At 47.9% G+C, this 14,596-nt stretch overlaps 1 protein-coding gene across 1 annotated transcript in view; it reads right to left on the bottom strand.

Annotated features, from left to right (window-relative positions):
* Positions 1 to 4,724, bottom strand: part of BMP1 (bone morphogenetic protein 1) — a 95,541-nt gene extending 90,817 nt beyond the window's left edge. The window contains exon 1 of the mRNA XM_040414772.1: positions 4,518 to 4,724. Coding sequence (XP_040270706.1) covers positions 4,518 to 4,653 — 136 coding nt within the window. The 5' untranslated portion in view covers positions 4,654 to 4,724. The remainder of the gene's footprint in view (positions 1 to 4,517) is intronic.
* Between the last annotated feature and the right edge of the window lie 9,872 nt (positions 4,725 to 14,596).

Below are 14,596 nucleotides of genomic sequence, written 5' to 3'. Positions count from 1 at the left end.
AGCATACGTGTTTTATCCATGAAGATGTCCGTGTGTCCGTTTTTACCCTCCGTGTGTCATCCGTAATTCACTGATGTTGCTCAGCTGAAAATTAATTTCCAAAGAATCTCCAATTACTCTTCAGTAAAAAACGGATGCACGACGGATGCCACCCGTGTTGTGTCAGTGATTTTCACGGACCCATACACTTCTATGGGCGTGCTTGGTCCGCATTGCGGATCGAAGTAGCGCATGTCTCCATGAGTTTTTTACTGACCCACGGTCAGCAAAAAAATACTGAACTGTGAACAGACAAACTTTAATCAATGGGTACGTGTGCTGTCCGTGGAAAATGTGGACAGAACACGTCAGTGAAAAACGGAAATGTGGACGAGGCCTTACAGCTGATCAATGTCAGAACTTATAACCAGGTTTGTTTGTTTTTTGAAAACCCATTTAAGTGCTCAGGAGACAAATATCTGGTATTTAGGGGAAGGTTAAAGGGGTTCTCTAAGCGTAAAAGTCTTCAGTTAGAATGAGGTCTCTATTAAATACCGGTAGATGTAAACTATGCGGAGTAGAGGGGCAGGGGGAGCTCGGGGGTCTTCTCTCATGCTAAAGATGGCAAGAAAAGTGGGTCAGTGACCTCCCAAACTCTTTGAAGCTAAAGCACACAGGCTGTGGTATGAGAGGAAAAGACAATGGTGCAGAGAGGAGAAAACGAGGAAGACAACGACCAACAAGATGAACAGAGACAACTACAGACCTCAAGAACACGTCAGTGAGCGCTCATGGACACAAACGCGTGCGGCCCGTGCTATGGACCGCAAATAGTGGCTCCGCGATCCACTATTCAGTCCGCAATGCAAAATGGACTGAAATCCCATGGAAGTGCTCTGTCCTGCATCCATGGGCTTCAGCTCCGAGTCTTGTGGAGTAACGTGAATGAGTCAGCATCCGTGATACGGAGCACACGGGCGGGCCACAATGCGGGCACGGGCCGCATACGTTCATGGGCATGAGCCCTAAGAGTCCTGAAGACCCAAGCACAAGACAGGACCGTTCTGGAGATGCGCAGCATGTAACGGTACAATGTGACCCAACTATAAACACATGTAAGAATACAACGTAACATAATATAAGCAAAGTATGAAAGGATACAATGTAACCATACTATAAACACGTGTGCCGTTACAATGTAACCACACTATAAACACAACGTGTGCCGATACAATGTAACCACACTATAAACACAACGTGTGCCGATACAATGTAACCATACTATAAACATAACATCTGCCCATACAATGTAACCATACTAGGGGTGCACCGAAATTCCGGCAGCCGAAAATATCGGCCGAAAATGCACCTAATCCACTTCGGCCGTGTGGGATTTGTCACCCACCATCTGCGGGCGGGCGGTTTACTTTGTCACTGCATCTTTATTTTACCTTACAATCGTGAGGCTCCAGTAACTAACAACTCTGCAGGCAGAGCGGAGGCCGGCGTAACGTCACTTACTCACGTGACGCGCCTGCTCCGCCTCCTTCATTCATAAAGTGGGCGGAGCAGGTGCGTCACGTGAGTAAGTGACGTTACGCCGCCCTCCGCTCTGCCTGCAGAGTTGTTACCGGAGCGTCACGATTGTAAGGTAAAATAAAGATGCAGTGAGTGATGCTGTGAGCAGCAGGGCCGGGGCTGTTATGGGTAGGGGGATCGGTCTATGGCACTGCTATGGGGAGGGGGGATCTGTGCACTGTTATGGGGAAAGGGATCTGTGCACTGTTATGGGGAGGGGGGATCTGTGCACTGTTATGGGGAAAGGGATCTGTGCACTGTTATGCCCATAACAGTGCACAAATCCCCCTCTCCATAACAGCGCCACCCACAGATCCCCCTCTCCATAACAGCGCCACCCACAGATCCCCCTCTCCATAACAGTGCCACCCACAGATCCCCCTCTCCATAACAGCGCCACCCACAGATCCCCCTCTCCATAACAGTGCCACCCACAGATCCCCCTCTCCATAACAGTGCCATCCACAGATCCCCCTCTCCATAACAGCGCCACCCACAGATCCCCCTCTCCATAACAGCGCCACCCACAGATCCCCCTCTCCATAACAGTGCCACCCACAGATCCCCCTCTCCATAACAGTGCCATCCACAGATGAATTTCATTCATGAAAAAGAATTATTAATAAAATCATTAAAAAAAAAGTATTTTAAAAGTATTTGGGCAAAAAGGCAGTTTCGGTTTCGGTTTTCGGTCAAGGGCATCCTGAATTTTCGGTTTCGGACCAGAATTTTCATTTCGGTGCACCCCTAAACCATACTATAAACACAACGTGTGCCGATACAATGTAACCATACTATAAAGACAGCACTATGCAAAGAGGTATCTCCCATAGTAAGGGTACTTTCACACGTCAGATGACACAGGAGAGACGGACCCGGCATTTCAATGCATTTGTAAGACGGATCAGGATCCTGATCCGTCTTACAAATGCCATCAGTTGGCATACGTTTTGACGGATCCGGCAGGCAGTTCCGGCGACGGATCACTCTGCCGCAAATGTGAAAAGTAGCCCAAGACGGTCATCTCGTTAGCGCCACCTTCTGGAAGTGACCTTCTACGAGTCAAAGTTTGACTTTTTAACAAGCCTTGGTACATGAAGGGGAAAATGGCCAAGTCAGATATCCATCCGTAGACTGTCAAGGTGCTTGACTCGTAGGGAGCCACTTCCAATAGGGGGCGCTGGAGAGATGGTTCCCTTTCTTGGGAAGATGCCCCTTTGTACGTTCGCTTCCCATGGAGCATTGCCGATAAGTCTCCAGAACGTGGAGTATTTCCAGTAATTGTCCATACAGGACTGGTCTCTTTAAAGGGGTTCTCCGGGCTTTTACTATTGATGACCTACTCTCAGGATAGGTCATCAATATCCGATCGGAGGGGGTCCGACACCCGGCTGTATGAGGAGACAGCGGGCGCAGTGTGTACGTGCCGTCTCCCGTCTCTCTTCCTGCTCGCCATAGACTGCGCCCGCTGTCTCCTCATACAGCTGATCGGCGGGGGGTGCCAGGTGTCGGACCCCCTCCGATCTGATATTGATGACCTCTCCTGAGGACAGGTCATCAATATTAAGAGCCCGGAGAACCCCTTTAAGAAGAGCCGATACTCTATCTAAACTGCATGAAGAGAACACATCCCGATACAATGTAACCCTACTATAACCGCCGCATGTAACAATATAACGTAACCATGCACATCAGCGGCGTACGGCGCGTTTTCGGAGCAGATGTCTGGAGCTCCCAGTGCATGTTCACACCAGTGTGTCACATAGTCGGGGGGAGTCTGTTCCCGAGCAGCCGAGGAGAAAAGCCTCAGTGTCCACACGGGACAGGACGCAAAGCATTTCTTACATGTAGACAAGACGGTGATAGGAGGACATGCACATACACCGCAGCCAGTGTCCGCAGACCATGGAGACAGGGCGCCCTCTCTGGCTAGAAGTGGCCGACACATGTCGGTGTGGCGGGACCAAATATCCATGACCAGAGAAGACCCCGGCCTGGGCACCACGGAGCTACTGCCAGAAGCCGTGCCCCACCACATAAACACATCCAGATGTAGCAGAGCTCAGTTTGACATTTGGCACAACTCGTGACAATTGCACAGGACTGCAGAAATACCGCACTAGGGTCATGTTCCCCCATAAAACCATATATCCTGTGCTGAAAAAAAACCTGTCCACTTCAATGAATCCCCTGGACGTGCAATCCGCGTCCAGAATGGACGTCACTTCTCTTTTCCGCTGCGCGGTTTTTAAGACCGCAAGCGAAAAAAAAACAAAAAAAAAAAACGTGGTGTGAATTAACCAGAACTTCCCTATGGGGGACGAATCCAAGCGTTTTCAGCGAGGTTCTTGGCCGCGGAATCCACCCCATAAAAAAAAACCTCTGTGTGAACGTACCCCAAGTGTAGCAGAGCCTGCGCCCCTGGGTGCCCCCGTACTGGCTGAACCTCTACCCGCGGCGAAGAAGAGCTTTGTGACCATTTGAGAGGAGTCACACAAAGGGTTAAAGGACAAACTCCGCTAGGACTTCTCTTATTTATTTATTTTTAATCCGCTCCAGGTTTCGGCTTCAAAAACTGCATCAAAAAAACCTGAGCGTGTGAACACTGGCCACAGAAGTCTTCCAGAATGTATACACCCAGGCCAACGTATATAGCGGCTCGTGACGCCCCCCTAAATATAATGGTGGACTTTACAGGGGGCAAAGGACTGTGGAGATTTGTAGAGATCCATGAAAAGTGATTTTCCAAGAAGAGATGGCCAGTATATATATATAGGGGTAACCACTATGGTAAATCAGACATCACCCACCATGCCCAGGAGACTCTGAGGAGTGTGCCCAGGAGCTGACATCTCTTTTTAAAGGGGCACACACACTTGTCACAGAGCCCACCATAAAGTCCTGTGTGAAGTTGTCTCCCTTCCCCCTCCGCTCCCTCCCCCCGGGCCCCCCCTTCTCACCAGCCTTGCAGGGGTCCTTGTAGTCGATGTCTTCCTCCGGCTCGTAGTCCGGCAGCCCCCGTCCCCCCGGCGGCAGCAGCAGCAGCGGCAGCAGGAGGAGCAGCAGCAGCAGCGGAGCTCTGCCTGACCCGGGCATCCCGGCAGCTCGGTCCAGGGCTTGTGTCTGTGGCCGCCGCTGCCTCGTCTGCTCCCTGCGCTCAGAGAGGCGGGCTCCGCGCGGATCAGCCCCCAGACCTGCCCCGGGAGAGAGCCAGCCTCATGGGGAGGGAGGAGGGCGGCAGGACCTCTCACCTCAGCCGGGATGCTGCGGCCCCTGACCCGGGCACAGGAGGAGGAGGAGGGCGCTCATCACCGCGGAGTGGACAGCGCAGCAGCCTGGCTCCTCTGTCTGCAGAGCGTCACTCCTCTGCCTGTGCCTGCAGAGCATCACTCCTCTGGCTGTATCTGCAGAACACCACCTCTCTGTCTGTATAGGTTTCTGCAGAGTATCACTCCTCTGCCTGTATATGTATCTGCAGTGTATCACTCCTCTGCCTGTGTCTGCAGAGCATCACTCCTCTGGCTGTATAGGTATCTGCAGAGCGTCACTCCTCTGCCTGTATATGTATCTGCAGTGTATCACTCCTGTGCCTGTGTCTGCAGAGCATCACCTCTCTGTATAGGTATCTGCAGAGTATCACTTCTCTGCCTGTATAGGTATCTGCAGAGTATCACTTATCTGCCTCATTAGGTATCTGCAGAGTATCACTTCTGTATCTGGACAGGTAGGTGCAGAGTATCACCTCTGCATCTGGACAGGTACACGCAGAGTATCACTTCTGTATATATGGATAGGTACACGCAGAGTATCACTCCTGCATCTGGACAGGTACATGCAGAGTATCACTTCTGTATATGGATAGGTACACGCAGAGTATCACTCCTGTATCTGGACAGGTACACGCAGAGTATCACTCCTGTATCTGGACAGGTACACGCAGAGTATCACTTCTGCATCTGGACAGGTACATGCAGAGTATCACTCCAGTATCTGGACAGGTACATGCAGAGTATCACTCCTGTATCTGGACAGGTACACGCAGAGTATCACTCCTGTATCTGGACAGGTACACGCAGAGTATCACTCCTGTATCTGGACAGGTACATGCAGAGTATCACTCCTGTATCTGGACAGGTACACGCAGAGTATCAATCCTGTATCTGGACAGGTATGTGCAGAGTATCACTTCTGCATCTGAACAGGTATGTGCAGAGTATCACTTCTGCATCTGGGCAGGTACACGCAGAGTATCACTTCTGTATCTGGACAGGTACACGCAGAGTATCACTTCTGTATCTGGACAGGTATGCAGAGTATCACTCCTGTATCTGGACAGGTACATGCAGAGTATCACTTCTGTATCTGGACAGGTATGCAGAGTATCACTCCTGTATCTGGACAGGTACACGCAGAGTATCAATCCTGTACCTGGACAGGTACACGCAGAGTAACACTTCTGTATCTGGACAGGTATGCAGAGTATCACTCCTGTATCTGGACAGGTACATGCAGAGTATCACTCCTGCATCTGGACAGGTACACGCAGAGTATCACTCCTGCATCTGGACAGGTACATGTAGAGTATCACTCCTGCATCTGGACAGGTACATGCAGAGTATCACTCCTGCATCTGGACAGGTACACGCAGAGTATCACTCCTGCATCTGGACAGGTACACGCAGAGTATCACTCCTGTATCTGGACAGGTACACGCAGAGTATCACTCCTGCATCTGGACAGGTACACGCAGAGTATCACTCCTGCATCTGGACAGGTACATGTAGAGTATCACTCCTGCATCTGGACAGGTACATGCAGAGTATCACTCCTGCATCTGGACAGGTACACGCAGAGTATCACTCCTGCATCTGGACAGGTACACGCAGAGTATCACTCCTGTATCTGGACAGGTACACGCAGAGTATCACTCCTGTATCTAGACAGGTACATGCAGAGTATCACTTCTGTATGTGGATAGGTACACGCAGAGTATCACTTCTGTATCCGGACAGGTACACGCAGAGTATCACTTCTGTATCCGGACAGGTACACGCAGAGTATCACTCCTGTATCTGGACAGGTACACGCAGAGTATCACTTCTGTATCCGGACAGGTACACGCAGAGTATCAATCCTGTATCTGGACAGGTACACGCAGAGTATCACTCCTGTATCTGGACAGGTACACGCAGAGTATCAATCCTGTATCTGGACAGGTACACGCAGAGTAACACTTCTGAATACAGAAGATTTGGGAGGTTCGGGGGGGATATGCTGGGTAGGAGATAACGTGTCAGCTCAGTGACTAATGAGAAGTCCAGAAAGTAGTGGTCTGGGGTGGATTGTCACCGCCCCACCTTGAGCCTCAGTGACCCAAGCACATCTGCTGTGCCCACGAATGGGCACCGGTCTTGCACCTACGACATGCATAGCTGTGATGTTGTTGAGAACCATGGGCCCTGGCGCCCATTTTCACATCTCCTCTCCGTTAAATTTATTGGGACTGATAGAAACATCTGAAGAAGCAGCGTCCTATGATACCCCCACCATCCTTACTCCTGTCGGACACAGCTGGCGCCTGAGGGCGACATCCAGGTAACATACTCCGCAGCTTTGCCCCCCCCCCCCCCCCCCCCTTCAAGGTTTCATTGCCCGAGGAGGAGATTCTTCAGCTAAATAAACCCAGGTGTTTGCCAGAATTATTCCTGATAGAAGTAATGACTGAATTACTAGCAGTTTGCAGTAAGGGTCCAGATGGGTGTCACCAGCTGGGGCATGTCCCTGCAAAGTCTACCACTATCCAGTCAGTGCCACCAGTGTCAGACTATGCAGGGACCCTTCCTCAAAGGTAACACCCAGCTGGATCTTCATTGGAAACTGCAAGTAATTCTTGTATAACTTTTAGCAGGAACAAGAGGGATGGCACAACATAGATGCCCTAGAATTGTTATTACATGGGGAATGCCAGAAGTGATTAAAACAGACATGTCAGGAGAGGTCATCTTTAAAGGACATGTCAGCTCTCATGAACTGAGTTAATACAGGGATGGCCACCGTTCAACACCCTCCTCTATTAGCCATAGTAGAGAGCTGCTGCAGCGTGTCTATGGTGCTGGAGGACCAAAGGTTCCCAAGAACACAGTGGTCTCCATAATGCTTAAATGGAAGAACTATGGAGACCACTGTGCTCTTGGGACCTTTCAGTGCAGCAGAAATATTTTTGGTGCCTTCTCTAGATCTGCACCTCCACATAATCCTGACTCTGGGCTCTACAGGCAGTTCTTTCCTCCTCATGGCTTGGTTTTCGCTCTGATATACTGTACAGTCGTGGCCAAAAGTTTTGAGAATGACACAAATATTAGTTTTCACAAAGTTTGCTGCTAAACTGCTTTTAGATCTTTGTTTCAGTTGTTTCTGTGATGTAGTGAAATATAATTACACGCACTTCATACGTTTCAAAGGCTTTTATCGACAATTACATGACATTTATGCAAAGAGTCAGTATTTGCAGTGTTGGCCCTTCTTTTTCAGGACCTCTGCAATTCGACTGGGCATGCTCTCAATCAACTTCTGGGCCAATTCCTGACTGATAGCAACCCATTCTTTCATAATCACTTCTTGGAGTTTGTCAGAATTAGTGGGTTTTTGTTTGTCCACCCGCCTCTTGAGGATTGACCACAAGTTCTCAATGGGATTAAGATCTGGGGAGTTTCCAGGCCATGGACCCAAAATGTCAACGTTTTGGTCCCTGAGCCACTTAGGCTACTTTCACACCTGCGTTCGGGTGTCCGCTCGTGCGCACCGTTTGAAGGGGCTCACGAGCGGCCCCGAACGCATCCGTCTGGCCCTAATGCATTCTCAGTGGAGGCGGATCCACTGAGAATGCATCCGCCTGCCAGCGTTCAGCCTCCGCTCCGCTCAGTGAGCGGACACCTGAACGCTGCTTGCAGCGTTCGGGTGTCCGCCTGGCCGTGCGGAGGCGAGCGGATCCGTCCAGACTTATAATGGAAGTCAATGGGGACGGATCCGCTTGAAGATGACACAATATGGCTCAATCTTCAAGCGGATCCGTTCCCCATTGACTTTCAATGTAAAGTCTGAACGGATCCGCTCAGGCTACTTTCAGACTTAGAAAATTTTCTAAGTAATAATGCAGAAGGATCCGTTCTGAACGGATGCAAACGTCTGCATTATCGGAGCGGATCCGTCTGATGAAACATCAGACGGATCCGCTCCGAACGCTAGTGTGAAAGTAGCCTTAGTTATCACTTTTGCCTTATGGCACGGTGCTCCATCATGCTGGAAAATGCATTGTTCTTCACCAAACTGTTGTTGGATTGTTGGAAGAAGTTGCTGTTGGAGGGTGTTTTGGTACCATTCTTTATTCATGGCTGTGTTTTTGGGCAAAATTGTGAGTGAGCCCACTCCCTTGGATGAGAAGCAACCCCACACATGAATGGTCTCAGGATGCTTTACTGTTGGCATGACACAGGACTGATGGTAGCGCTCACCTTTTCTTCTCCGGACAAGCCTTTTTCTAGATGCCCCAAACAATCGGAAAGAGGCTTCATCTGAGAATATGACTTTGCCCCAGTCCTCAGCAGTCCATTCACCATACTTTCTGCAGAAGATCAATCTGTCCCTGATGTTTTTTTTGGAGAGAAGTGGCTTCTTTGCTGTCCTTCTTGACACCAGGCCATCTTCCAAAAGTCTTTGCCTCACTGTGCGTGCAGATGCGCTCACACCTGCCTGCTGCCATTCCTGAGCAAGCTCTGCACTGGTGGCACTCCGATCCCGCAGCTGAATCCTCTTTAGGAGACGATCCTGGCGCTTGCTGGACTTTCTTGGACGCCCTGAAGCCTTCTTAACAAGAATTGAACCTCTTTCCTTGAAGTTCTTGATGATCCTATAAATTATCGATTGAGGTGCAATCTTAGTAGCCACAATATCCTTGCCTGTGAAGCCATTTTTATGCAACGCAATGATGGCTGCACGCGTTTCTTTGCAGGTCACCATGGTTAACAATGGAAGAACATTGATTTCAAGCATCACCCTCCTTTTAACATGTCAAGTCTGCCATTTTAACCCAATCAGCCTGAAATAATGATCTCCAGCCTTGTGCTCGTCAACATTCTCACCTGAGTTAACAAGACGATTACTGAAATGATCTCAGCAGGTCCTTTAATGACAGCAATGAAATGCAGTGGAAAGTTTTTTTTGGGGATTAAATTAATTTTCATGGCAAAGAAGGACTATGCAATTCATCTGATCACTCTTCATAACATTCTGGAGTATATGCAAATTGCTATTATAAAAACTTAAGCAGCAACTTTTTCAATTTCCAATATTTATCTAATTCTCAAAACTTTTGGCCACGACTGTACATTGTCAGCTGTGAGACCTCACATAGACAGGGCAGTGTCTTCCCAAATCATCTCCAATGAACTGCATTTACCAGAGGTGACTCCAATCAAGGTGTAGAAACATCTCAAAGATGATCGAGAGAAATGGGAGGCCCCAGAGCTAAGGGCTCATTCAGATGAACGTATTTTCTTTCCGTGTCCGTTCCGTTTTATTTTTGCGGTCCGTATGAGGAACCATTCATTTCAATGGGTCCGCGAAAAACAAACGGAAGTTACTCCGTGTGCATTCTGTTTCCGTATGTCTGTTCCGCAAAAAATATAGAACATGCCTGAATACATATGTCTAAGTGAAATTTTAGTTTTTCCTTTTTAATAAATTTGCAAAACATTTCTAAAATTCTGTTCTCACTTTCTCATCATGGGGTACCGAGTGCAGATTGATGGAGAAAACTTTTTTATTTTAGCACAAGGCCACAACAGAAAAAAATGTGAAAAAGTGGAAGGGTCTAAAGGCTTTCCAAATGAACTCTAAGTAAAAATAATGGGGCCATTTATCAAACTGGTGTAAAGTAGAACTGGCTTAGTTGCCCATAGAAACCAATCAGATTCCACCTTTCATTTTTCACAGCTCCTTTGGAAAATGAAAGGTGGAATCTGATTGGTTGCTATGGGTGACTAAGCCAGTTCTACTTTACATCAGTTTGATGAATGACCCCGTGAATTTATTCCTCAAGTTAAAGTTGTCCATAGCCTTTAGACAGCGGTGGGACCAGGAGGAGGTGGAGTAGACTAAGGCCTCTTGCACATGACCGTTTTTTTCCCCCGTTTACTGGCCGTTTTTTGCGTTCCGTATACGGAACCATTCATTTCAATGGTTCCGCAAATAAAACGGAATGTACTCCGTATGCATTCCGTTTTTCCGTTCCGTTTAAAGATAGAACATGTCCTATTATTGCCCGCAAATCACGTTCCGTAGCTCCATTCAAGTCAATGGGTCCGCAAAAAAACGGAACACATACGGAAACGCATCCGTATGTCTTCCGTTTCCGTTCCGTTTTTTGCGGAACCATCTATTGAATATGTTATGCCCAGCCCAATTTTATCTATGTTATTACTGTATACTGTATATGCCATACGGAAAAACAGAACAGAAACAGAAACACAACGGAAACAAAAAACGGAACAACAATCAAAACACTGAAAAAGCCATACGGTCGTGTTCAGGGGGCCTAAGGCTACTTTCACACTAGCAGCAGCCTTCCCCGGCGGGGGTACAGCCTGCCGGATCCGTGCTACAGCTATCTCACCGTGCCACCGGAAGGTAGGGTGCTTTTTTTTTTTTTTTTTTATAAAATGAAGACCTAGGAGCGGTGATGGATGGAGCCAGGAGAGAAGCCACAGGAGCCAGCATTATAAATGCGTGATGTGAATGATGACGTGAATCACGATGGTCTTTGTGACCGCACTTCACCTGACAGGACATCTTTCAGCAGTAGATTTGTCTGGCAATGGCTAACCGACGGCACTTTAGCTGTGGTGAAACTACCACTCCCAGCATGCTCCATGCGTTTTAGTGGAGTCCTGAGAACAGCCAAGCAAGTGTGCATCTTGGGAGTTGTAGTTTTACCACAGCTGGTTTGCCGGAGGTCGGCCATCACAGGTCTAGGGAATGGGATTACTGATTGAACATCTGCTGTGACTCTCATCATCTGCTGTGACTCTCATCATCATCATTAGTGATGAGCGAAGCGAGCTTTGAATGTTACATTCATAACTTCGGAATAATACTGTACGGAGATCCATCTCCGTACAGTATTAGAATGTATGGGCTGCGATGAGCCGCAGTTAGTTATTTGCGATGTCGCGCGTTACTTCGTTGAATCATTTCGGTCGTTGATTTTTAAAGTCGAAAACCAACTAGTACCTCGGAACCGAAGTCAAGTTCGGCTTCAAGTTTTAAAGTGGTTTTCAACGACCGAAATTATTCAACGAAGTCACGCGCGACATCGCAAATAACTAACTGCGGCTCATCGGAGCCCATACATTCTAATACTGTACGGAGACGAATCTCAGTACAGTGTTAATCCGAAGTTGTGAACGAAGCGACATCGGATGTAAAATCCAAAGCTCGCTACGCTCATCACTAATCATCATTCCCACCACCGTATGAATGAGTCCGCATCCATTCCGCAATTCTGCGGAACGTGTGTGGAACCATTCATTTCAAGGGGGCTGCAAAAGATACGGACAGCTGTCCGCATCCGTTGTTCCGTTCCATGGCCCCGCAGAAAAAAATGGAGCATGTCCTATTCTTGTTTGCGGCCAAGCCAGTATCCGTGTTTTGCAGATCCGCAACTTGCGGACTGCAAAACACTACAGTTGTGTGAATGTAGCCTAAAGGTTCACGTTAAAGGGGTATGCCCGAGATGGGCCATCAATATCTGATCGGTGATTGGGACTCAATATTAAAATCTTTGACATCCCCTTTAAGGGCCATTTAAATAAAAGGATAACCAATCAGTGAGCAGCAAACAGTGAAACTGCTTCACGAATGAGTAATTTAACTTTTTTTCCTTTTTTTTTTAATAGATCATTCCGTCCATCTGAACGGCTTACAGATTTCATTATGTAATGGGCGTGTGCAGATCATCCATACGGCTCGCACTTCTCCGAGGCGTGACAGGATCGAGCATGTGATGATAATCAGGATTTGTAAAGTGCCCCGGGGGCAGTAGATCTCACTCATACATTTCTGGGATTCAGATGCTGATATCTCCAGGGCAGGTATTATTAATCTCTATTATCCAGGGCTGTCTATTTTTTGTTTTTGGTGTTGTTTTTGGCCATTAACCCTTTCATGATTGGGCCCAAAAAAGGCCTGAATGTCCAGGCAACTTTTTGTGATTTTGTGCACGTGGTGTTTTAGTGAACTTTTTTTTGTTTGACTGCCAAAATAATATATTTTTTTTTTACTTGACACTTTATATTACTTTCTATTACAATGTTTTTTTTTCGAGATTTTTTTTTCCTTTTTTTAGGTTTAATTTGGAGGAAAACCACAAATTATTATTCAAAAGTAATTTTTTTAATTATAGCTTTTAATTTCTTAAATATTAAAATTGACGCAACAATTATTTATTGCAATTTGTTCCCTATTTTGTGACGATCGTTTTGATATATAGAATGTCTAAGTTTGAGCGAATGGGGCAACCATGGCGACAGTTTCCGCTAGCGACTGCATATATTATTATATTTTTACTTATGTTTAAATTTATTTTTGGCACATACCGGTAATATGTCCCGCAGGAGATCATTAAAAGACATCTGGAGGACAATGGCTTTTTTTTTTTTTTAAACTTTTTTTCCCTCTGTTTCCACTGTAACTGGGGCATCCACAGGAGCCCCAGTTACAGGGGAAAACAGGCCACTGTGGGGGCATTACACACAGACAGAGCTGATCAGGGTCTCCAAAGTGCAGGAGGGCTGTAAGCTACATAGAAGTGAATGGAGCAGTGGCCATGCTTGTGCAGTGCGCTTCCCATTAATTTCAATAGGACTTCTGAAAATAGCCGAGTGAACTGCACCACATTTATCATCTAGCCTGTCCCCCTGAAAAAAATCTGGTTCAGGTGTCGACAGCCAGTCTAAGTTTATGCAGAGGCAATTTTTAGTAATTTGCAGCTTTTGCTCCTTTATGCCATGCTCGCCACTCGCTCGGAAACTGGGTATGGCATGGGGAGAGCTTAACAGGAAGGGCATAGCCTCCTGCAGCCCAGCTAATTTACTATAGCTCAACTCTACGCTGCCATAGATTTGACGTTCTAGCACATATACAGTCAGCCCCAGCCCTTGAGGAGCAGGAGCAGAGCATGGGAGTAGTAGTAGCGCTGATTATAGGATGTGTCTGTCACGGCGGGGAGTGGGGGAAACCCCCTACCGTGCGGTATCAAAGGGATAACGGGTAGCCAACCCAGATGGTAGGAGGGCTCATACTCCGGAACCTCGGGGCCCTACTAACCCTCAGGAAATCCCTGGACTAGGAGCAGGGTAAGACGACCTGTTCCTCCACAACACGGACGAACAGGAGTCTCCACTGGCCAAGCTGCAAGGAGAGGGGAACACATACAGCATATGGAGATGGCAGGTAAGTGAAACCAGCAACACACTTACCTGCCACAGACACACTGACTGGAACCCGTGCACAAGTGCTGATGTCCACACCAACATAAAAGGACACAGCACAAACCACACAGGAACCCAGGATACCATAGCTGCAACAACGCGAGACACCACAAGAACATCTACTTAACATCTTCTATGACCACAAGGGTGGCCCTCACTGGACAGATGGACTATGAAGACCAGGAGGATAGCTCCAGCATACACCATGGCTGGAGTACCCCCCAGCTTCAGGCATCCAGCAGAGGCTAAATAGCCCAAGAAGCCACACCCACACACACATAAACCCAGTGTTAAAACACTAGGAAGGGAGTTAACCCTTCCAACACCAGACAAGGGGAGGAAGCCACTTAAAGGGAAAGTGCACACACAAGCATGGAAAGCTACACGTTGCTGCAGGCAACAACATGCATGGCAACCATGTCACAGCAATCACCCAGAAGGCCGAGACACTGCCACCGCATGCACACACAGCAACACGTTGCCGCGGGCAACTG

The sequence above is a fragment of the Bufo bufo genome, chromosome 1 (assembly GCF_905171765.1).
Source record: "Bufo bufo chromosome 1, aBufBuf1.1, whole genome shotgun sequence".
Taxonomy (NCBI): domain Eukaryota; kingdom Metazoa; phylum Chordata; class Amphibia; order Anura; family Bufonidae; genus Bufo; species Bufo bufo.
The sequence above is the reverse complement of the archived record's forward strand: the minus strand, read 5'-3'. Positions and strand labels throughout refer to the sequence as shown.